General features: G+C 42.1%; 1 protein-coding gene and 1 long non-coding RNA gene across 5 annotated transcripts in view; one reads left to right on the top strand and one right to left on the bottom strand.

The window, feature by feature from the left end:
- stxbp6 (syntaxin binding protein 6 (amisyn)) overlaps window positions 1-21125 on the bottom strand; it is a 176394-nt gene extending 155269 nt beyond the window's left edge. Inside the window, exons 1-2 of one of the 4 annotated variants that reach the window (XM_030044278.1) lie at window positions 20816-21125; window positions 12401-12616 (exon numbers count right to left, since the gene is read on the bottom strand). In XM_030044278.1, coding sequence (XP_029900138.1) covers window positions 12401-12554 — 154 coding nt within the window. In that variant the 5' untranslated portion in view covers window positions 12555-12616; window positions 20816-21125. The remainder of the gene's footprint in view (window positions 1-12400; window positions 12617-20815) is intronic. The other 3 variants (XM_030044279.1, XM_030044281.1, XM_030044282.1) reach the window with 3 other exon arrangements.
- On the top strand, window positions 20451-26074 carry LOC115354100 (uncharacterized). The gene is made up of 3 exons (XR_003927763.1): window positions 20451-20690; window positions 23780-23935; window positions 25863-26074. It is a non-coding gene; the product is annotated as an uncharacterized LOC115354100 (long non-coding RNA).
- The last annotated feature ends 1 nt before the right edge of the window (window position 26075 follows it).

The following is a 26075-nucleotide window of genomic DNA, read 5'->3' as shown; positions in this document are numbered from 1 at the left end:
AGGCTCTCAGTTTGACAAGAGCAGAGCATCAGCTAATTATATGGATGGCTGCCTTTTACAACGCTGGGGCTCTGGAGTCTTTCATTACAGTTCTCCTCTTCCCTCCTCTCTTCTTTTCACCTGCCATTTTTTTTTCCTCATTCCAAAATTCTCAGAAGAGAGGTAGGGGCTGGACAGCAGGCTTTGTTAGCACATAACAAAAGCCGAAACACTATGAAGATGACTTTTTCCAGGTACAGGGGGAATTCTGTTATCACGGTCTTTGCTCTGTTGGTAAGCCAATACATTTGGTCAGAGTACACAGTATCAAAAACATGTGTGGTGGGGTCCTTTTCTACGATAATTACCTCCTCAGTAATCCCTCGAGGTCTTCATCACCTCATCTCCCTGCGGCCCTTCCCTGCTGTCCCGTGCCATCAACACTTCCACATATGCAGACCACATTACCAAACTTCAAGAACGTCAGAGGAACTACAGTACGGGCCAACAGGGAAGCCAGAAACAAACCCCTTTCTCTCTAAACAGTGTCACAGCAGGACAGAGCAGTCATGAGGCTTCAGGTTAAGAGGGGCCACACCCAAGTTTTGTTGTCATAATGACCAGCTGTGGCTGCAAGTGGACCACCAGGTGGGAATCAAGTCTTTATGAATCTGCTTCAAAGTCAGTCCAAAAACTCTCTCCAGTGAGAAGAGACAGCATATAAGAGTCTTTGTTTATCTGCCTCATGGATAAAACTCTGTTGTACCAACTCCCTGCTGGGCCCCCTTCCAAAACCGTTAAAAATTCTGAAAAACTGTGTGTGTGATGTTTTCAAAGACACAAATCTCAAAATTTAGTGCAGAGGAAACTCTGTCAACATTGCTAAACCAAACCATCTCTGAACAAGAAAAACCATCAGCTCCAACCCACAAATATTCACAAACAACTCCCAAATGTAATCTAAAATATCTCCCCATTTGAGCTCAGGAGGTGCAATGAAACAATACCCCAGTCCCTTGTTTCTTCTTTTTCATTTACATCTACTCCTCTCCTCCCTTTCTTATCTCCAGTGTAAGCAGGAACCCTTCTGCGCGCAGCAGAGTCCCAAATCTGGAATTGAGCTGCAGCAACAGCAGCCAAGGAGTGAAAAGTAGGGGGAGCCAAGGGGAGCCGTCCAAACCAAGAACCACACATCACCTCCTCCAAACCAATCATCAGATTCCCGCTGGAAATAAGGCACCCTACTGTTCCTGCTGAAAAACAAACACCAAAGGAAAGCAAACAGAAAAAAAACAAAAGCAGAGCGAGCTGAACAGCAAACACAACTGCCTAGTTGATTTGTGAGGAGGTGAGGAGGCAATGTATTGTGGGGGAGTTCTGTGAACCACAGTGCTAGTTGGATGGAAGGTAAGCGGACTGAGTTGGACATTTAAGGAAAGAAGAAGGCCTGATGTCGGAGGCTGATAGACAGTTTGGCCTCAGTATAGAAAAGCATTGCGAGGGAAGCTGTCAGAACCACTCAAGCATGTTCTGATGTCTCAACACACACATACACACACAAGCATACCCTGTAGGATGGATGAAACAAGTTGGCTGTCTAAAGAGGAGGCCTTTTGTATGCACACAGGCACACATACATCAGTCCACCTGCAGAGTACCTGAGCCTTTCATCTAGTCATCACCACCTGCTGTGGGTGTGTGTGTCTGTGTGTGTGCGCGTGACTGAGTGAGAGAGAAAGCGTTAGAAACCATGCCAGTCCAATGATTTATGCAAACACCTGTCTGCATTTCTTTATGGGCATTAAGAGCTATTTACTGTAACACCTGCTTTGAGACATACTGTGTATATAAAAACAATTGTCTGTGTGTGTGTGTGTATGTGTGTGTGTGTGTGTGTGTGTGAGTGAGAGTTTGTGTATTTACAGTAAAGAGCCTTTCCTGCCTTCCTCCCTAAGCTTCCAAAACGATTGCCCGATTCAGCAAGGATTCAGTCAGTTTCATCTTTTCACTCATGTACGTGCCCTTCACCTCCCTCACTTCTCATCTCCCCTCTTAATTTTCCTCTCGTGGGCTCAGCTCAGGTCACTGAGGTGCTGAAGCCTTTCCCAAGACTTAAAGGGAGATCTGAGTTGGGGAGATAAGAGGGAGGTAGACAAGATGAGAGTGGGTGAGAGGGTTGAGGGGATAAAGATGGCTCATGTTTGGAGGGTAGACAGACACGAAAAAGAGCTGAGCCGCTGCAAGCATCTAATGGGTCTGGAGACTGTCACAGCATGCTGATAGAAGGAATAATTTATTGGTATGGATGGCACATATGTACACGCACATACACATGCACACACTCTCCATCAGAGACAACGTGATAGTGTCATGCTGATGTCTGGTCCAATGTGAGTGGGCAGTATGTCTCTCCGCTCAGTAAATACTGGGAGGCCAGCATTAATCTATGCTGTCTGTTGCTACACTGGCCCTGTGAGAAACCCACAGAAGGCAACATTCCTCATAACACACCACAGACCACCCACACACCTACGCCTGGCTAAACCTTGTTAACAAGCATCTGTCTACGCTCTCCGAGACATTTAGAGATGTAGGAGCAACAGCTAGCCATAGCTTAACAGTGAAATCAAACCTGAAAATGGTGAAATGATGTGGTATAACACTCAGCTGAACTTTGTCTCCAATCGAGAAATAGTGCGGCAGTAAAACTGATATATGATAAACAACATGCAAATTAACTGTACGCTACCCCATAGCCCACAAATCATAGTCAGTCTTTTTATAAGCATAATTTTAATGCATTATATAAGGAGTGATTAATTTGCCCCATAATTCAACAATGAAATAGTGCTAGAGATTGTTTAAACATCTTAATCATAAGAAATTTCTTCGTGGTTCTTGAATTCATCTTGCCTCTTTAACAGTGTGTCTTTGTATTTAATGAGCCTTAGTCTGGCCTTGGACAGCTTTCTTGCAAATGAGATTCCCTGTTTTCAATGGGAACAGGCTGAGTAAAATAAAAAAGGTTAGATAAATCAGATAAATTATACATTTTGAAAATATCTGCTTTTGAAGCTATCTAGTTTTGAAGCTATCTATTTTATTATTTTAAATTATTATACAGAATATTTGAGGAATACATTTTATAGATTTTGCCCCTTTGTGTCTGCACAGAGTTCATGTATGACAAGTCTGACCTGCAATTTTGCACAGCCAACAGCCAATAGAAATGGTCCAATATGGCGTCAATATGGAGTCTCAAATCGGGCAATGGCACACTACACTATTATAGGCAACACTGAGTTTACCCGCTCTTTAACATTACGTCGTGCAACAATTATTCTCTCTCTGCCCTTTGATGAGAAAGACAAGCACAGAACAAATTCATTCAGTGAATCCAAAAAACAGCATTTGTCATCTAACTACGGAGTAAAAATTTCAATAACTGTTACAAGGTACTGTAATGACCAGGCATGAGAAACACTGGGCATCCTGCGATAACATAATGGCCACGGCCGTGCTTCTGTCTCTCTCCCTCTTCTCATGGCTCCTCACCTCGCCAACACACCTGCCCTGCATTCCTAATCAGCACACCAGCCATCCATCAGCTCATCAACCCTGCAGCATAACAACCCGGACTTCACTCCCAGGCCTCGCCAGATCGTTGTCTCAGCTACAGTCACATGATTCACAGTATTGTGAATACTACTCATGCCTCCAGTGTTATCTTTGTTGCCTGTGACTAACCTGCCTCCACCTGTGCCTCAGGATCATCTCGCCTACCTGCCTGCCCACCTTCCACTGTTTCCTCATCTGTCGGCCCACACCATCCTTCACCATGACACTCTCGCCTCTCCTCCATGCCAAGCCTGGCTATGGTCACTCTGTATCCTCCCTCTGCCTCACCCTATTTTCTCCATATCATCTCCATCCACCTCCAGTTACCTTCTCAAACAATAAACCGTCATTTACACACAACCCTGTATTTTAACCATGGTAATGATGGCATCATCATACAGGAGATTCTGCAACATGCAAAATACTGTAAGATAATCAGCTATGATACATCATCACATCTGTAACTGAAGAAGAAAACACACCCTGCAAAAGGCAAAATAATTTTTCAATAAGCAGGAATCAATTATGTTGTTTTAGTGCTTTAATATGCACAGCAACTGCAACATGTACATGGACAGAACAGTTCCTGTTATAATACCTAAAGGCAAATAGACCTCATAGTGACTCAAACATGCTATCTCTGCAAATTAAACTGAAAACTGTGTAACGATAACATAACACAAGAGAAGGTATCGCAAAATACTGCATTATCAACTCATTGTTCCACCCTTGGTAATGACAGTGTAATAGTGTTGTAACTGTACAGCTCCAGTCCACAGGCAATAATTCAACCATTATCGCATCTGTCTAAAAGTAAACAAATACACGAAGACTGAACACAGGCCAGGGAGTTTGTTAAAGTGAAAGTAAAAATTACAACAACAGCTAAACAGTGAATTGTGACAAAAACACTGAATTCTGTCCAAAGCTTTTACGTTTCAGAGAATGCCTGTGTGAGGAATTTTTGGACAGATGTTCTGTTTACATGCTGCACTACTAACAACATGCTGTAAATAGATGGAGTATTGGGATATTTTGTTGTTCACCCAACATAGCTTTGCCTCCACTTTGACTGGGGTACTTGACAGCGTTAAGCACCCCTGACTCCCAGTGCTTGCACACCATGTCAAAGATGGTGTTTCCTGCTCACAATCACATGCTTGCACGTGGATGACATGGTGCCGAGTTTTCAAAAAGATATAGGATCTCACTCCTGAGACAACCGATTCTGCAAGCCAATGGGAAGAGGGCAGGAAGGGTTTGAGCATGCACATTAGGGTCTCTAGATCCCCAACCCTAACCCTCAAATAACCTGTACAGACATTTTCCTGTTTATCTCTCTCCAAAGGGGATTTTAATAGAGGAAAACGTTTAGGTATGTTGTAACCTTGAGCGTTATGCCAGCATCTTAACTTATACCCCCCTGAAAGAAAAATTAAATTCATCTGTCATGGTGCAGACAGTTCAAATGCCTACCTATAAATATGTATCCCAGAGGAGAGGCATATGTATATGTATGGCCTCTCCTCTGGGTTTTCATTTATACAAACACACAAATACATGCATATGAATACAGAAAGACACACCAATGTGTTTTTGGGCTGACGAACCAAGGTCAGAACTGATTTGACTTTCTGATAGGCCTAAGCAGCTTAATATACCAGTGAGCTCCACAGGCTTCTTGCCCATCCATCTCAGCAGATGATCAATAGCCTATGGGAGGCTGCTGATGATGAATGGAGTAGAGTGGAGAAGGCAATACCCTGGTATGCTGTGATTACCATGGAATTGATATTCTGCACAGCTTTGGAGAAAACACTGATTCTGACTTCTGTTATTCAATGTGTTTATTCAACAGATAGAGAGAGAGCTGTCCTTCCAACTAAAAGGGCTCTCTGTGGGAGCACGATAAGTGGGAGTGACTGTTACAAATGTCATGAGTCACTGGCTGACTAGCTCCCATTAAAGCTATTCAAATCAAAGAATCTCAAGGCATCATGTGATTCAGCAGATCATACGTAGCGTGTTTAATTTCCAACTACTGAAACTCAAAGTAAACTCAAGCATGAACACAGATAGGCATACAAAAGATATACACACACAAATACAAAGGCACAGATATGCACCAACACATACTAAGCCACAAGTATGAACTTCTCTGCATTTAACATAACGCAAAGCCTACGCTTAAAATTCATTCAACATGTAAAACAACCCACGCTGTAACATGTCTGCATAAACACAAAGTGCATAAATACAGCCACAAACGAGGGTGCCCACATGGTCCCCACATCGAAATTGACATATTCATAAAACAAAAATATTCACACATACAAAGCATTTATTTGTTTGAGTATTACTGGGGTTTGCCTCGGACTAATGGAGCAAGGCAGGGCAGTTTTAGAGACTGGTATTCCCTGGGACGGATCAGAAACTGACAGATGGTCTGCTCCTTATTTCCTGCACTAAACCCTCTAAAGCCCCCAACCTGTGGTCTTTTCACACACACGCACACACACACACACAGTCAGAAAAAGATGTCAAAAATTATGAGAACAGGGATTGCGCTTGAAGGAGGAATGATGGAGAAGGAAAGAACAATGTTTTCCTGTTGGATCAGAGAAAATGAAACCAAAACCGTGTTGACTAATAGTTCTACTTCACTGAACCTTCCCAGTTTTTTTTATGTTGTACAACTGGCCTCACTTCTCCTCTGCCAAACATTTTGTGGGCGGTTCAGAGTTTCAGCCCTGAGGTCCAGCCATAGAGGCACCGCATGGAGCCCAGTGATCAAAGAGAAAGCGCACTAACTGACTTGGTCCAGGCTGAGCGCTTGGCTACATTCCAGCACACTCCTCCTATGTCACCGAGACCCCTGATGCTGTTGTGTGAAGGTGTAACGTGTGTGTTTGAGCACAGGCATGTGTACAGGCACGTGTATGTGAATGTGTACAAGATCAAAGGCATCTTAGAAACCCACCGCATACAGTAGTACAGTAGCATCCACTGGTTAAAATTGCACAGCCTTGATTACAGAGAAAAACAGAGCAGGGCAGCAGAGTGTTTGCAACACGACGCAAATAGCCAAGGCAACAACAAATCAAATGAGCTGCAAAGACCCATGTAATTCTAAGTGACCTGTAATCCATTAAAATCTTTAAATCCCACATTGAAAACAGCTAGTGGCCTTTCCTAAAGTAAACTCAGACACTATTGATTTAGGCTTTATTAAAAACATCCCTCCCTGTGGTAAATAGTGTCACTACAGTGTATTTAAGAATGATATTCTGCATTGTTGATTCCTTTCCAAGTTTTATCTCTTAAGCCAAACAACAGTTAGCTAAGTGAATAGAAACAGCCTTCTTTTCCTGTATCAACACTGCAAGACTGAAACAAGACGACTGAAGAGGCAGCTGTCCAGGTCTTTTTGTTTCACTCATAGATGTAGTTCTCTACCTAGGACAAACAAAACAGCCAATTCATGGACTCCAACTCCCACCCACTGGAAAGAAAGTTTATATGGAGTTCTGTGGTTACAGGGTCAATTGCATAACCTCCGTATCACATGGTTGTGAAAATACTGATCTATTCCAGAAGGATAAGAAATATCAGAATGGTTATCATTGCAAGACTAAAAACAAGCCTGCGTGGTCATAATTCATGTCATAACAGTCTTGTTTTAATTGACTTAAATCTCTGCGACAGAATTACAACATATGAGCTTTGAATTGGAGCAGTCATGACAGTCTGGTCTTTCATCTTGGCACCCTGCTCGGCTTTAGAGTGAGGTGCCCGTGGCAGTCTCTATAGTAGCTCCTCATACTATAGGCTTCTTTTTGCCATTACACACATTATATTACATAACTCTGCCACTGTACGGCCCTGGGGCCTAAACTATCCGCCACTACAGCCATGGGACTGTCAATGCTTTCTCAGAGACCCTCCCTCCCCCTGAGGTCCCATCTCCCGTCTCCCAACCCCCAACCATTCACACAAGCACACATACACTCAGTCTTGTACATTGGCCATGCATCTTAAATACATTGGGCAGCGCTAGCTGGTTTTATACACATTGTTGTGCAGTAAACAAACACACACACACACACACACACACACACACACACACACACACAAGTGAGAACAATGCTTGGCTGGCTTTGCAGACTCCACATGACTTTACTGAGTGACAAGACTTGCCTTCACCACTGTGCTCCCCCACACAATTCAAAACTGCAGCTTAGTCAGAAGTCTGTTAGTACGGAAAGGAATACACAAAAGTTTTAATGGGTAAACTTGAGTAGGAGATAGGCTTTGGTGAAGCTGACGGTAAATGTGATCAAAAACTCAGCTGTTTCATTACTTGCTTTAGTATATTGTGCATCATAATTTCACACATACAGAGTGGAATATGAAATTTCACCAGGATGGAAAGCATAGAAAATGTTCCTTTTTGAATACCAAACCGGCAACAGGCTTTTCAGGACAGAGGAGGAGATGTCTCCACACATAAGTGGGTGTGAATGAATCACAGTTCTCACTTCTACGAGAAACACAAAAAAGTTTACTTTCACTGTAGACCAAAGAGAAGTTGCTATTCCTAAGTTGGGTTACATTTAAAGTAGATTAAGATAAAAGGTAACTATCCACAGCCCCTTCAGTCACACAGTCCAACATCAGGCCTCCCCTTCCTGATAGGCTGTGTAGTGCAGCGGGGAAGGAATCTCTGACAGTAGCCCGCTTATCTTGGTCCAACTAGATAATGCAGAGATCCAGGGTATAAATCCTCAGCTCAGGGCAACTTTAAAGCAATTTAAATTGACCACCCCTGGGCTCATCACCACAGATTTATGAGAGAACCACCAACAGAGCCCCTCACTCTGAAGGAGGTAGGTGCAGGGGAGAGTTACACTGCCCATCACAACTGCACCCTTGCAGTATTACTAATGCATTTGTAAGAGCAGCCCTACTCTTCGCTTTTTGAGGATAAATGTGTTGCTCAAGGCTTCATGAACAGTAAATAGTAACAGGCAGAAGACTAGTATGAAAACCTAATTTGTCATTTCATTTCTATTTCCACTTGAATTCTCACAGCTATCACACAACCATTTGAATTTCATGATGAGTCATTTCCTATGAAGTGACAGTGTGCAGGCATCAAGCATTCCTGACTTGACAGTTCATGTGATGGATGTGATACTTTATTGATCGCAGTGGGGAAAATCTCTTTTCGCTTACCACCAAGCCCCCATGACACAAACAGAGGTCAAAGATCAGTTAGGAGGGATACGGGGTCTTGCTTAAGTACAGACTACTCCAGCAGGGTGGATGCTCTATGACACAGTCTTAGGCACCTCTGGTAGAAAGATGGCCTCCTTCATTTCTCCATGCCACCCCACTTCCCTCAGGACACTGCTATTCTGCACTGGCATGTGCCCTAATAACATAACCTAACTCTTTACTACTGTGCATAGAGTTGAAAATTGGGCAGCTGGGATTCCAGAAGTAAAGATCACATTCATTTTCCCAACTGCAATGTTACGCGATGACCAGTTTGATTATTTCCAACACTTGGATGGACATGAAACTATCCTGACTGGATCATTAGTACATACAAATAGCCACTGTGTTGAAATGATTCCGGTTCACTGTAGTATTTAGCGACATTTAACAAACACAAGAACAAAGATGAAAAAACGAGGATGAACTGACAGCAAAACATGACCGTTGTTAATTGATCTAGGTGACTCCATCATTCTGCACTGAGTAATTTAGTAGTGATTGTTCAAAGTAATTCCAAAAACAATGGGCAACATACTTCCAGAGCCCATGGCCTCACCCACTTCACAGTTCTTGGTCTAAATAACACTGGTTCACGGAATGGTGGAAATAAAGCAGCCCCAAAGATAACCATGCCATTCTGATAGATGAAGAGATTGATACAGCCATATTAACAAGCAAAAAAGGGTGAAAACAAAAATGAGACTGAATTCACACTAGAAGAAAGCACTGCATAAGTATCATAGCAACACTCAGGATTCATGCCATCAGCTTTCACTGGTCTATTCATTCTGCTATAATCTTGATTAAAATATAACAAGGAAGCCTACGGATGAAATGATTTATGGATTTCAATTATGCTACGCAGAATAAGCAGTTAGGACTTCCAGTGGTTTTATAGATGTTGAAGCAGCAGAGCTGAGACAGGGCACAGAGGTGAAGGCTGCAGCTGAGGATGTGACGAGACCGCTATTGCAATAAGTCAATATGAACCGATGCATATTTCCACATCAAAGGAGAAATGACTCAGTCATAAGCCCTTCAAAAAAAAAAAAAAAAAAAAAAAAGGTGCTGGCCTTCGTAGATGTGGTTAACATGTGACTGTCACTTACTGGCACCTGACGCTTTCAGTTTCATGTGTTTGTACTTTAAGAGTGTAAAAAAAAACAGAGGCACGGAGTGTCCCAACAGATGCTTTTCATATTTCCTTTTTTTTTTTTTTTTTTTTTGGTCTCTTTGGGTAAATTTGACTTGGGTCAGCGTTGCGGGTAGACATACAGATTGCAGGGTGAAAAGAAATGATTTCTGCACACTGTTAAGCACCCAATAAACAATTTTCCCATACCATGCCTGCATTCCATATTTTATTAAGTTCTCCAGAACTGTCAAGTAGAACATGTACATGATTTTTTGATAGGTTCCATAAACTCTGAGCCTTCTAAGAAAATACAGCCTTAGTCATCATGGTGTGCCAAGTGAGGGTATTGTGATGTGAACTTATATGAACAGACCTGAGTGATGGTTGTACTATTGATCATCACTGGGCTGTGGTCACCTACTTCTCTGGGGTCACATATAATTTCTTCAGTTTTATTCACATTTAAAAGAAGATTATTTATGACACATAACTGAACAAAATGTTTCATCTCAAAATGGTAGGAAGATGTATCACTGTCTTTATGCAACAGGCTTAGGACAGCAGTGTCATCAGAGAACTTAAGTATGTAATTGTCCAGGTATCTGCTCACACACTCATGGGTACAAAGTATAAAAAGGACTGGTGGGCCGTTTGGGTCTAGAAAGGCTGCTGTCAATCTTGACATACTGAGTGCATTTTGTCATTAAAAGAAAAGTACCACCTAATGAGTGAGTTTCTGAATGAGGAAATGTGACTAAGAAGTATTAAAAGCTGAGCTAAAATCTACAAAAAGAAGGCATGTTTAACCACTTCAATTTTCCAGGTGTTTGAATATCCTGATAACCTTCAAACCTGATATTCCTAATGGAGTATCAGGTTTGAAGATCAGGTGATACAGTCAATAGCATCATCACCTCCCAGCCACTGCCTGCAAGTAAATTGGAAAGGATCTAACTGAGGGTTGCCACCTGATTTGAGTGCAGACATCAGAAATTTATCAAAACATTTCATCATAACTGAAGCTAAAGCAAAAGGTCTGAATTCATTGTTTTCAACAGGACAGAGCTTTTTGGGCACTGGTGTGTTGACAGTTTTTTTCCCCCAGAGTGTTGGTACAGAGTGTGAATCCAGTGACTGCTGGGAAATATGGCACCATGCCAGGATCACTTATTCTACACAAGTTTTCGTCAAAAAGACACACATTTTTGTCCAAACCCAATCCGAGCCCGAGAGCATAGTAACTGAACAGACAGGCATTCTTGTTTTTTTGTCCGAACCCAACCCGAGCACAAGATTTTGCTTGTCCTCCATCACTAGGTTACATTTTCCGCCTGAAATAGCCTATGTGTTGCCTTCAGCGTTGTCACGTAAACACTATACAGGGAGTTGCCCAGAGCAGACAGTAGGCCCATCATTTTTCACTAAAATAATGCAGACATAACCAAACATGACCAAAACCTGAACATAATTTCGAAATTTTTGTCCAACCCGTCATGTCCCGACGAGTCCAAACAGGCCCAGGTCGGGCAGTCACACTCTAGCTGAAGGGACATTTGCAGTAATGCACTGAGTTGTGCATTGCTGATATAAATTATTTTTTAGTCATCATTAAGTAAGCTTCAACCTTAAAGTGACATGATCTACTGCTGCCAAAGTAGAGTTTAAAACACATCACTGTGGCAGGATTAGGGAAGTGTCATTGATCTTCATAAGCAGTTCTGCTGGCTCTAATATTAATAGGTTCTGGCTATTCTACTCATGAATGCTATGCATGGCTAATTCAATTAACAAGCAATATTTCAGCCCACATTCCAAGAAGAAAAATAAATGAAAACAATCTAAACCCCAATTTCTTGTGAAACAATTACTCTATTTCAGACTAAATCTAATCTGTTTAAAAGGATTGACCCAGAGCCTGGCTGTAAATTGATTTAGCGTGTCATTCTATTGGCAGAGGAAACGTAAACATGCTCATCAGCGTGAGCATTAGTGGGTGAATTAAGGGAGAAGTGCTGAAATGTGACTGTGGGTCTCCACTGTATCTCCCACACCAATACACACAGACATACACACACACAAACACAAATAGACAAACAAACAAACCAAAACTTGCATACAGACACGGACACATAACAGCCATTTGAACACAAACACACAGACACTCCCCTGAGTGTTGTGAGTAATGCAGCTGTCACATGAGGGAATGTAATGTGTCATATACAACATCTAATACAAGTCATCCCCGTAGACTGGTGAGTGATGGATAAAGATCAAACAGGAGAAGAGAAGAGAAGAGAAGAGAAGAGAAGAGAAGAGAAGAGAAGAGAAGAGAAGAGAAGAGAAGAGAAGAGAAGAGAAGAGAAGAGAACCTTAGCTTTGTCTCCTAACCTGATAGGCAGATGAAGGTCATGTAGTCTCCCTGACCACCGGTGGCCAGGAAGGGAATCTTCTTCTTGGTCCTCCGCTTCACCTGCACAGCCGCGAGCATCTTCTCGTCATGGGGCGTGAAGACCTCTTTGTTGATAGCGGATTTGGCACTCATCTCTAGGGCTTGCAGGAGTGAGCAGAGGGCGAGGGGATAAGGTGGAAAGGATGAGATCCACTCTTCAATCAAGTGGAGGAGAGAGAGGGTAAAGAAAAAAAGTAGTATCAGATTACACTGCCAAAAGGGAAAAGATCAACCACAGCATCTGGTCAAACTTTGTTAAACTTCCAGGAGAACAGCAGGGAAAAAAGGATGGTGCAGATAGCTCAACAGCCCATCCTCTGTCTGCTCACAGCTTTAACTCAGACCCATCCCCTCAAACTCCAAAACACACACACACACACATACACACACACTGAGAGAAATCCAATCTCAATTCATATACTTTCCACTGCTCACAGCGAATGCCACCATAAAAGAATGTAATGACAGAGGGAGTAAATGGTTCCAAAATGCAGGACAGTCGCTCCTCTCTGTGCTGTGGCCAATCTCCATGCTCTATCTCTCTAAGTGCATTGCCAATATTCTCCTTGGAAGCACTGCCACTCGCCAAATTGAAATGACTTAAACTGAAGCTTTTAAGAGTAAGTCTCACCGATGAAGAACAGAAATCATGTTTCTGGTACTATTACAGCCACCTCGTACGTGGCAAATTTATCTCTCCTGGTGTCTGGGAACATATCACCAGAAATGGAGCACAATGGTTGATGGCTTTCAGGAAAAAAAACAGTGCTTAGTTAGGCCAACTGTGCTTAAGCACAGGATGCGGTCATAAAAAAGTGGGTTAATTAGGTCCAAATGCTCTCAAGAGGACTATGGAGTTTAATCATTTACTCCACACACTCAGTCAATCATTTACCACACACACACACACACACACACACACACACACACACACACACGCTTACTCACTCTAAATACATTCACACACAAGCAGACAGACATTTACAGTACAGACCACACCGCTGCTGCAGCACCAATCTAGACGTCAGTTTCAACCAGTGGATGAATTACTCTACTGCAAGGCATAGCAACCCAAACTGCAAAACAATGCCTTCATCAAATTGGCTTGCTAATAAACAACAGACCGAAAGCACTAAGTTGTTTTCTGGCTGTGCAGCCGGCTTCAAAGGAGTGTTCAGCAACTTAGTAGGAGGGGGCAGAATCAATTTGTGGACACAGTTTCAACGTTTCCTAATAATCACCCAACCAAAACCAGCAGGAGAACAAGGTTTACATGAGTAGCAAAAAGTCCCCAAGTAAACCTCTCCACCCACAAACGTGGTGGCTGAAGGGCTGCCATTGTTGCTCACTGCTCATTGTTATAGAGTAGGATTACGTCAGGCCAGGAAGAAAGTCAGACAGCAGTAAAACACACAAGGACCCTTACAACAGAGAGACTTAATAATGATAGTGCGAATGAGGAATGTCTCATAAATAATCAGGAATGTCTCGTAAATAAATGCACATAAAACATTTACAAATCACATATTAATGTGTCGAAGTAGCCTAAACATGCACATTACAAATGCATTTTGTATTGGATGATAAACTATTCTTGGTAGTATGTATGTCTGAAATTGTCAAAAATTATGGTTAGCATTACAGAAGTCAGAGAGTATTTGTGCACTTATGAGTAAACTTCCAAGTCATGATATTATATCTGTAATTGTGCTTTTGTGCAATGATTGATGCACAATACATTCCTGATTTCATAGTTACGCAAAAGACAATTCTAGCACAATTTATTACTGGTGTACTTTGAGTGCAAGACTTTAAGAGTAAACAAAAAGTGAGCCAAAACTGTGTGGAGAGGAATTAAAATGGCTAATAAATATGCCTTCCCTTTGAGTCTTCATCTCAAGCACAAAAGCTGTTCTGCCCTCAGCCTTAGGTCTACAGCACAAAAAGTCTTTGGTCCACTGCCTTTTCATCTGACACCAGATCTAAAGTGCAAAATTATGTTTTGAGTTAGACTAAAGTTCATTAGTGTTACATCATATAAGAGTCCTCTGATAAAATAAGGAAAGAATTGAACAGTGCACTCTGTGCATGCCCCCAGTGCACAAATAGCACAGTGCTAATCAAAAAACCTGAACACAGTCAAGTACTCAAGCCTTTTTGAATATTCAGAGCTCAGCTCTGAATCTACTAACTGCTTTTAAATGTTCACCACTGACAGACAGACTGACTATCAGAGCTGCTGCCTATCAGAGCTACAGAATTTGAAGACAACAGAAGTGAATCAGTGAAAGGTTTTTGGTCTTGTTGCTCTCCAGTGGTAGCAGAGCAGCCCAGCAGAGCCCCTCTCTGGAAGCCCTGATCCGTAGTATCTCTCCCTCTTCTCCACAATCCTCCAGCTGAGATAGAAGGCTACCCTCATCTCCTTGCAAGCTGTCGCCAAGCAAAAGGGAGTCCATATCCCCCCTCAGGTGGCCCACTGAAGCATGACGGGAAGGAGGGATAAGGGGATGGGGGATGTGAGGAAGAAAACAAGGAAGAGGAAGAGGAGGAGGAGGCAGACAGGAGCCTCCAGGCAGTGAAATGTGGCCAGATACAATGCGTAGCTTATGGTTTGACTTTGAGCTGCACGCCTTATGCAATGCTCACAGTGCAGGGCTATGCCGCTGTAGAGGAAAGAGCTATAGGGAGCTGCTGTGGCAGTGAAAATGACGCACATATACTTTACTGCTGCTTATCACCCCATTTCCTCGCACAGCCCCTTTCAAAAACACTTCATTAACTGTGACTGTACCTTGCCAAGCAGTGAAAAGAGTAGCACTGTTCCTGCTCATTCCCTTGCTCTCCTCTTGCCCAGTGTTAATGTGAAATCTGTTCAGTCAGTGCTCACGGCTCTCCTGGGGCCTTTTCAGAGCAGGGTCTTTGAGTTGGCAGTGCAGCCAGTTCTTTTAGCAGCACCACAGCCCTGCTCTCCAGGCTCTTTTCACAAGCCCACGGGAACTTGTCATAGAAGCAGCAAGAGAGGAGGGAAGCACCTCCAAAGACCAAGTGGAAGATATGAGCCATGACAGCCTCATCACAGACTGAAGGTCTCTTTTATCATAGCCTTAAAATTCAACGCCAAATTGGCTGCTGGCATAGAAAGAATTACCATGTATAAATTCCTCTGTTGCTCCTATAGTCACATTAGTGTCACTGTAGTTGAGAAAAAGAGAATAATTGTTTGGAGAGAGCGCCGTCAGAAATATCAAGCTGTAAATGCTGACTAGTAAGCAAAACAGAAGAAGGCAATCAAAACCAACGGGGGACAGTTTGGTGCAGGATTGTCTCTCTCTGCGACACATGGCTCATAGTTGTGGTGTGAAATTTGTTTGTGCATGTGTGTATGTATGCATACAAACAGGGATGGGTGAAATGGACAAATATATCTTTGATCGAGTACTTCTATACTGATACTGGGACAGTATTGAGATGGATGACTATTGTTGCTTCCATGAAATATTTACACTAGGGCTGATATGAGTCATAACTTAAGCAGGACTGATTATTTTTGCGCTATAACTTTCACTTTCATTTTTTAACTTTCATTTTCACTCAAAAGGCTATTAAAATGGTTGTGTGATTTTTAATTAGGGTCTGCACGCAGCAAACATGTTTTCTTACATCTGGAAATTAGAACTTGTAGGCCAGGGCACCTCTGTATGACCATAAGGCTTCATTTACAACAACGTTTTGTCAGAGATTTTAGCTTTATCAAAAAACTGTAACTCCTGCAGTCTGGATATTGCACTTGGCCATATTGTGATTTCAATTAATTGTTCTGCCCTAATTTACACACAACAGATTTTTGTTAAACAATCATTGGTAATGGGGAAATAATGACACAGCAGGTAGGAAAGCAAATAACAAAACAGACAGAGCAGTCTAAGTTCAAAATTACATCCCTTTACTGTGATGCAGCCTTTAGAAGCAGGAAAAGACAAGACCTACGCCATGTCACAATATTAAATATTGACATTCCCAGACGATGACTGGTGAAATATCACACTATCAGTACTATATGGCCCAGCTTCATATGCTAGTAACTATCAAATACCTATAAAAAAAGATGTTAAAAGTAATATAAGAATATACAATTTGTCTCTAGAAACCTATGTACTTAAAAGACTAGCGTATGCAGAAAAAAATTGATTAAGTAAACACAAATACAGGTGCACTGGTGTATCAAAGCCTTGCTTGCAGATAAGACAGCAGCATAACAAGGATAAGAGTCCGTCTACGTGCAGCAAAAGACACCCCCTCCCTGTAGAATCTCTTTTAAAGCTAGCATAGTCTCTATTATTCTAGGCTCACCACAGTTTTCACTGTCAAGGACGTCCAAAAGAAACAAAACTTCACTTCATCTGCAGCCTCTTTGTGCACGACCTTCATGTTGACTCACAGATCCATATAAAGCTTTGATTTTACAGCATACCTCCCACAGAGCACAAAACTTCAAGGACTACATCTTTAGAGAGTGACATCATACAATGGTGACACTTTGAATGTGTTGTGATCTAACATCACCACATGCACAGATGGTATATGTTACCTCTCATAAAATGATGGAGAGATAACCCTGCTGTCTTTGTGGTGTCAGTGCCAGCTTATGATGGATTAATATCTGGGCGTACCTCAAGGGGAGAAGCATCGGACTACAGATGGTAGGAAAGACTCATTCTTTACATGAGCAGTAATAACACTTCAGTCACAGGCCACTTGGATGTACCATGTTCCTTGATAGGGCCAATAATGGTGAGATTTATTTTCCTGTACAGCTTCGCCTCCGGTTTACACAGAGGGAAAACTCTGATATTTCCTAAGATGAGACATGAAAGTCAGAGAAGAGAACTAATTTATTTTTGCAGTATTTCAGTGATGTTCTGCAGAGAAAGTGCACTCAGGGACTGAAACCACTCTCAGTGCTTTGAGGCCTAATAGTAAAACATTAAATCAGAGGAATGTTCTCTAAAATAACCTCATAGAGAACACCACAAAACTTTTGTTGTGAATTTTTGTTAATGCAAAAAAGCAAGCACACGGATAGGACTGTTTATTTATAGGTTTGGTGCACACAAAACTTGAGGACTGATTTAACTGTCCCAGACAAGTTTCTGCGATTTGACACAGACTCTCTACATCAGAGCCAACTCAGTGCCCATGTGAAGCTCATTAAGTCGGAATAAGTCACAGTTTCCATCTCGCTGAGTGTTTAAGCCTACTCAGACATCCAGAGATTTGCAAACATGTTGATTTTGTCAGCACAAAATCTGCTATACTCTTGTACTGTGTGATATGTAAAGACAAGGTCTGAGAACAGCGAGCAGCAAGAGCCAATTGCATGTGAGCCAACAACTCTCAGGGAAACCAGACAGAAGAGGTGGAAACTACAAAACAACACATCATTATGCATTTATAATTTACATCTACCTCTCCCTGCAGAATTGACAACCATTTTCTCCCCAAAATTTGGCATCTAGGTCTTTTATCTATTCCTTTCTGGCACAAATGAGTGCAAGTTCAATGAATGCTGTGAGCTGCTATTCCTTCTCAACCTTCATTTCAACACAATAAGGCAAAAAAAAAAAAAAAAAAAAAAAAAAAAAAAAAAGTCATATTTTGCATTTGTTCAATAATACAGCGGTCTCATCAAGATTCCTTACAAGCCAAGCATCCATAATCTGCATTCCTGACCTGAGATGCTACAAGAGTAATTTGTGGACCATTTTATTACTACAAGGCCAGAACAGTAGTCAGTGTTTGTGTCTGAATCATTTCCAGGTAGGGGCCCAAATTGTGAAGGGAGGTGGATAAAGGATGAAAAGCTCTTTTCTTCTTTTTCTTCAGTTTTGCTCCACTCATTTGCTATGTTTCTTTCCTTTTTCTCAAATTGTTTCAGGAAACAAATAGTGAGGGGTGAAAGTTCAGTGACAATATAGATGGTCACGAAAATAGTTGCTCTCTGTCACAGCAGCAGGTTCAGTATGACCTCTACTCTTATAGCTCAAAAAGTAAAAATAAGAGGACCCATCCATTTGCCTCGGTGACTCAGCTGCTTGTAAGGGTTGTTATATAGTGCCAGAGAGGCAAGGGCTAACCATGAATCAATGACTGACATGCCAAACCACCAAATGAGCTCATTCTTTACAGCTCAGGACCTTATGGCAATAAAAACCTTGGGGAGGGACGGAGCAGCGCCCACAATCAGGTAAAAAAAAAAAGCAGCACTCGGTAAGCAGCAGAAAAACCAACAGTCATTCAGTAACAGACATCCCAAACATAACAGCCAGGGGCATCATTAGTACAATGACTGAATTATCAACATAGGTACCAGCCAGAGGCATTAACAACAGGACATTGAATCTACAATTTGTTTACATAAGCTAAAAGTGACAGTAGCACTGTGTCCCATTGCAGAGACAAAGCAGAGGGTATGGAATATACTTATAATGAAACCACAATAGAATCTAATGTTAAACTGTTTTAGAGAGAAACTACAACCAAAAAAAAACAAAAACGTACTGCCAACCTTGTGACTATTTGTGTCTGTTTCTGTATTACAGCATATTGCAAAGCAGAGTTGTTGCTCATGGTCAAAGAAGAGACCTCTGTCATGATGTCAGTCATGTAGGCAACCACAGCAGGACGGATCTTGGTGTTTCATCACAAACCCTGGCCGTCTGTTTTGTTCTTCTTTTCATTTTATGAGCCACTGAAGAAAATGAGGCTCATTATGTCTTTCTTCAAGGCTGTGTCTAAAAGGAGCGCCTGTCCTCTGGCACTGAACAAGTCGAGACAGTGGACACGCAGGGAGAGAACCGGCTTGACATTTGACAGTGTACTGACTGTAATTGGATGCAAAAGTGTGGGGAACGGCATAAGCTTATCTTCTGCGGAGTTGCAGAGCAAATTAAACCCTGAACTCCTGCAATGGGAACACACAATATTTTAACATAAGTGGGTTAGTTAACAGGATTGGGAGGCACAGGGGCAGGATTAAGAGCCGTAGAGTTAATGTGAACCAAACACCCTGCTTGGTCAGAACCTGTCACAGAGGTACTGCGAAAGAGATGTGGGGTTATAGCTCTTTAGAGACATTCAAATTTAAATAGGTTATTTCACCTTTGGATCCAGCACACACTCAGCAAATAGGTACACAGGCAATCCCAAACAGTAATTACAGTACACTACCCAAATTGACCCCTCTTCAGCCCTGTTTATGAGAGAGGTGTGTTGTTACACCTCCACAATTGATTAGAGCCTGACAGAAAAACACTCCTCTTCAAACGATGCTTTGAACACACTACTTTCATGAGAGCTCAGTTGAACACACTGATAGAAGCTACTGCCAGATGACTACAACACACACACACACACACACACACACACACACACACACACACACACAGGATCAGTGTGCTTCAAACTTGCACTTTTTGACATGCACACATAACACCAACATGAGGGAGACATGAGGCAGATGTCTCGCTGCTGTTCGCTTTGCTGTTTCATGACACCTCAGTGATGTGAAACATGAATGAATGTTTACATATGTGATGATATACTATAAGGGGGAAAAAAAACATCTGCTGCCTCTGAATTTAAATATCAAATCTTGCCAACGTGAATTAAAAACATTACAATCACTGCACTCTGCTATCAAAGTTGCACAACACCCACATTTACCTGTCTCGGCTGGCTGGGGGGGATTTACGACTCCATTGTATACACACACAAAGCTCCCTTGTTTTAATGAAATATCAGAAGCTTTGAGCTTCGAGCAAGGAGCTATTTTAGTTTGCTTGTGCACTATTACCCTGAAATGGCAGGACTCCAAAACTAGGAGGCGTGGTGCTCGTACCAGTTACAGCGAATTTGTAATCACCATCAAATACGAATTGGCACCAATGCTGCTGAAATTAATTGCAATTCCGGCATTAAAAAAAAAAAAAAAAAAAAAGGCAGCGCGTCAACTATTTATCAGCAGCCCAAGTTCGCTTTCCAAGTCCATGCAGGCTATAAGATTTATCGGAGATGACCACTTTTGCCAAAAAACGTAGCTCCTGGGACATGAAGGTCTGCAAAATATGTTTTGAAGGAGAAAAGCTCAAAGCAGCCGCGCGCGCACTTGATCCGCAAAGAAGTGGCTGAAAGGTTGTTGACGCTCGCGCAGACCACAAGTGCCAAAATATTGTAAGTAACGCTACAGATTAAATGATTTAGCACTCATATGTGGGAAAACACTGAATAAACTTTTCTCTCTCTCTCCACGTACATTAAACCCAAAGCACTCTCATTCACTACAGCACATTACTCACCGATGTGTGTCAACGACGCTTTCCACGTGCGGTTCAGAAAGCTTCAGTAAACGTCCCCAGCTGCTCCAGTTCACCCACTTTCAACAGCCTGCTCCTTCTTGTTATCTGTTCAAACCAAACGATAACATTTCGTATTTGACATTGCGCCGAATTCACTTCTACAACAGTTGCTGCTGCTGGGTGTCTCTCTCTCTCTTTCACTCTCTCGCCTTTTCTCTCAACGGAGGGGGGGAGTTTGTTTTCCCTGCTGCCGTTTCTGCGGAGGGACCGTCTGTCTGTCTGGATGGGAAACCAGTAGCAGGTTCCCAGCCACACTGAGCCAGCCGCCAATCACGTACAGTACGCTTACGTAGCGCACTGCACATCTGCACTTCATGGGAGTCTCCAGTATCTTTTTAAGTCAAAGAACAAACAAAAAACAAAAAAGAGAAAGAAAGAAAAAGAAAAGAGTAGTCACACTATGAGTCCCTTCACTCAGTGGATACTGGCAGAAATAAAAATAGCTCACTTGTTTTCCCCCTATTTATTTTCCCTGGTGACACGAACACACACAAATCACATATTAAACCACAACTCTTGAATGAAACATGTCTGGAAGCATAGATATTATACAACTGTAACTGTACCCAATTTATTGCCTACTTTTTATGACTCAAACATGCCCCCCACTCAGTTACTCCAGGCTTTACCTGAATATTTTCCAGTAGCTCACTGCTGGTTACGTAGGAGCCATCAGCCTCTATGCTAGTGACTGTTTCTACATTGCCAGCTGTTGGCCACCATGCTCTGTTGCTATAACCATGCCAACAGCAAGCTGCTCCCTAAGAACTCACACTGGAGGCAGTGGCAGTGTGTGTGTGTGTGTGTGTGTGTGTCTAATGTTTTGTGTATTGTTTTGCTTGGCTGCGTGTGAGTCATCTAGATTCCCTATAGAGCTGTAATTCGTGTCCTGATACAGTTTGACTTCTTTGATAAGCTCTGTTTGTGGTTCGAACACACTTGGACACCACCGCCTCATCAAGATTTATGTGCTCCTGTTTCGTTTGTTCATCACCACTGGTCGTTATCATGTTTTAATGGAAAACGATGACCATTTCAGACATCATTACTTGTTGTTAAAAGCGCAGAGAACCAGCTGTACTGTGGCAGATGTCGTTGTGTCAGCTGAAAGGTTTAAAAGCATGATAAACATTAACCAGACAGTGCTCCACGTACCATGCAAGAACAAATATTACTTAGGGGTTGTTGTGCGGCGGTCCAGTAATCAAACATGAATGTTCCTCAATTTTCTGGCTCTTCCATCTTTCTTGGGATCATTTTACAGTTTGTCTGGCTTTGTGATTCCATGCTAGAGTAAGCGGCTCAACCATCTGGTCCAGCATGTGGAAAGAGTTCATTTCAAGAATTTAGAAATGAAAAGAGTTTGCTGAGTCTTCTGAGGCTATTTTTTTATATCCTTACCTTCAGACAATATACATCCACTTTGATTTACAGTGGCTCACTCCTGTATAGCCTGTAAATTTGGGTCTGGAGAGGGGGAGTGTTTTGCTGCTATAGCCTCAACGCCTTTGGGACAGTAGCAAAAAAGTACAGGATATAGTGTGTAAGAAATATAGAGCTGTGTCTCAGCACTCCCCTACATGAACAAACACTTTCAAAGTAATGAGTCACTCTCTCCAAGTTGAGGTTGAGCAAAATGAAAGTCGCCAAAGAAAGACTGCAGATATAACATGCAGCTACGCACACACACATGCACGGATACACTAACAGTAGAAAGGGTTAAAAGGGCATTAGCTGTTTCCTGCCGATGAGTCTGGGAATTCAGGCAGCTGAGTCTCTCTAGGGAGAGATTGGCCCATGCTATGTTCTGATGAAAGAGGTAACACACTGCACTGAGCCAAGCCAAGGTTTCTATGGCACTACCAGCCTCAAAAACAGTCAGCAGAAAGATTGCCCAACAAATTCGTTGCGAGTCTTTGAGTGGTTATTGCTCAATTCAGTGCTGAGGTTAGATTTTAGGATGTATGAATCACACCGCAGAGACTAAAACGTCCTCCGCATTTTGCCAACATGGCTAGAAGTTTCCAAGATATGTTGGAGATGTGGTTGGAATTTTTAGAAGGGAAACAGTGGTAGAAAATAACAGGTTAGAGCTGCTCTGGTGCATGTGTTTCATTAAGTTTGTACTATTATACTATTTTTAGAGTTATTTTGGGCATTTTCACGCGTAACCAATGTAAATTTGTTCATAAAATGCAAATTTTGGAAAAAAGTAGCACTTGCACAATGGTTTATGCACCCAATAATATTTACTTGGAAGAAGACAGCCTACAGGCCACACCCTAACACTGCAGCCAAAAGCAGGCAAGGGAATAGTAAGGGAACACCTGTACCTAATAGATACCTTGTGCCTGACAAGTAGCCCGTGAGGACAAGGGCTGCATTTTTCTGAATAAATATGATTAGGAGCATAAACTAATGTGTGACTTCTACCCTCCTTCTCAATTTTTCAACTCAGCATTGTTTACCTGAAACTTAATACTGCAAACTGATAATCCCTAAAGTTAAGCTTCACAATTTCCCAATCATCACTGTTTTTACAACAATGTCAAAACTGTGAAATTGTTTAATATTCAGTGGAACATTTTTTGGAAAGCATGCAAAATCTTGTGCTAAGTGAGTCACATTACTTGAGTATGGCTGCTTTTTTAATGAGAGACTTGTTTTATTTTCTAGGCCACACCTGTGTACCACTGATCTCTGCACAGTTTAACACAAGAATCGGTGAGGTTTCTTTTGAAATGCAACAGTTCTTTTTTTTCCATCAGCGCTCCCAGAGGAGGTTTGAACTCCACCTAGCACTCCGTCTCTGTTGTCTCCATCACCTAGCGGGTTCCTCTATTTGCAACCTCATTCCTTAACCTTTTTCCCTCTCTCCACACATCCTCTTTCCCCCCCTTCCAGAGTCCTCCACAAGTGGAAAACATAAACATCCTTCCTGCCCATGACATAGACACAGAGGAGGCTGTGCAGACTGGCCTGGAGGAGGGAGAAGGAGGCGCCTCAGTCTCTGCGGAGAGCAGGGTAAACATGGAGATCTGACGATGGAGGAATGGAATGGTATGGTGGACCCTCTTCTTCTCCACTACACACATGGCCAGATGGCTGCCACACACTCACACTCTTCAGACGCACACACACTCTCTCCCTCTCTCTCTCTTTCTCGCTGCTGCACTAATCAAGCAGTATATTTATATGGTTTGTTGTTTATTCAGCAATTTGCATAAATCACAAGGTCATACACTAAAGAAGAATTATGTAAACTTATAGCTAACTTAAGAAAGATGTGTCTGGTGCTTTTCTAATCAACATCCATACATTACTTCAAAGAAGTGCATATGCGTGCGCCGTGCATGTGTAGCATGCTTGCTTGCATGCCTTCATGTGAGTTTGTATTATTTATTTCTTTTCTAAAATCAGAGTCGCTTTCTGGTTCTTGTTAACTTTATGGAAAACTCTCCATTCCAAGCAACATTCAGGGAGGTGGACTGTGTGTTTATGTGAAGAGGTGTCTGAAACCTCTTGTTTAGATTTCACTTGTCAAGTGAGAGAAAAAATGTATGTGTGTGTGTGTGTGTGTGTGTGTGTGTGTGTGTGTGTGTGTGTGTGTGTGTGAACATGCGCACAAGCTCCTCTCTATACATTGTACATTCTCAAATGAGGCCAAGTGTAACAATCCACTTTACTAACCATATATTGGTGTGAAATGAGAAGATATTCAAACCTTGCATCGGGCATTGATTTTACCTACAAGTGCCAGATGGAACATCTTTCACACATAACCCTTAACCAATAACATTAGTTACACCCCTAACCAATCGCTTATAGGCACATAGTAACTCAAACTGTCTGATGGAGAACACTGATTTGAATACCCTGCGGATTTCTATTTTGTTTTACCTTCTTTTCTTCTCCATTGATGCTTGTCCAGCTCCCAATATCAATTAGGTTTCCTTGCCTGAGTTCGCTCACAGTTTAAACCCTGAGACAATCAGTACTCATTTGAATACACCTGGGATAATCAAGCCCTTTTGTTGCATGAAGAATTCTGTAGGCTTTTGCAAGGTGCAAATTGGCTTTTGCAGAGAGGCCTGTGCTGAGGAGAAACATATTTTACATACACTAGTGTGTAATATCTGTATTATTTTTAAAATGAGTCATTGTAGGACAATGACTTCATCTGAACAGTCCTGTGTCTGGGTGAATTATGGAGATTATCCATTTGACCTTTTAATCACCGTGGGAACAGACAGACCTGTCACTTCTTTACACTTATCCTAAGAAAGTGCTGCTTATATTAGTGCTCACGCAGAAACCAGCCTGAAACACTGTGTCCTTCTTGGAGTGTTGAATTTTGTAATCAGTTCTAGGGATATGTTTTTGCCAAAGACCATCATTTTAATTAGATTTGAAACAGATATGAACCATCAGTCATCTGAACGTCAAACCAGGCACAAGTAATGGCTTTCATATTCAAATAAATCCAAGATGCTGTGATATAGTCACAGAATTTGCTTTGAGTCCCTGCTTTGAATTCTTCATTGATCAAAAAAAGCTAATTAAATGCTTGCTTGTTCAAGTTAATCACTCGTTTAGTTTTAATTCAGAAAATCAATATTTAATTACATAAAGCTGTTGGTCTATAGGGGAAGGAGGAAGCATCACTTAACTTGCACTATTAATCTATTTATCTTTAACATAACTGGTTGAACAGGACTTTCCACTTTTTTAATCTATAGTAGAGTGTTGTATCATTTTTCTCAAATTACACGTGAAGAACTTCCTTGAGCTAAGCTTGTCACGGCTCCAGCCATAACTCTAGTTTTCCCCTGTGTTTCTCTGTGTACCCTGCCTCCCTTGTGCTCTCCTCCTCCCCCGTCTGTCTCGTGGTAAGAAGTCTTGAACGCTTTAGTACCTGTTTCTAGAGCTGACTTCCTTGTGTTTCCTCGTGCCAGTGGTTTTTTACACTGTGTCTCATTGTGCCCAGGAATCCCTTGCGCCCTCTGCCTCAGTGCCTCCCTGCTTGCCCACACCTCTCCTGCCTGCCTGCCTGCTGGTCCAGCTTGCTGGAACTCATCCAGTCTGTTCAGCCTGGCTTCACCCTTCACCCCACCTTCCCGGACCACATACTCCTCCATCGGCCTTCCACTCCACTCCATTGCCTTCCACAACCCCATTATTCTGCAATAAATCTTCAACT

The sequence above is a fragment of the Myripristis murdjan genome, chromosome 22, assembly GCF_902150065.1.
Source record: "Myripristis murdjan chromosome 22, fMyrMur1.1, whole genome shotgun sequence".
Lineage (NCBI taxonomy): Eukaryota > Metazoa > Chordata > Actinopteri > Holocentriformes > Holocentridae > Myripristis > Myripristis murdjan.
This window is presented reverse-complemented; position numbering and strand designations above follow the sequence as displayed.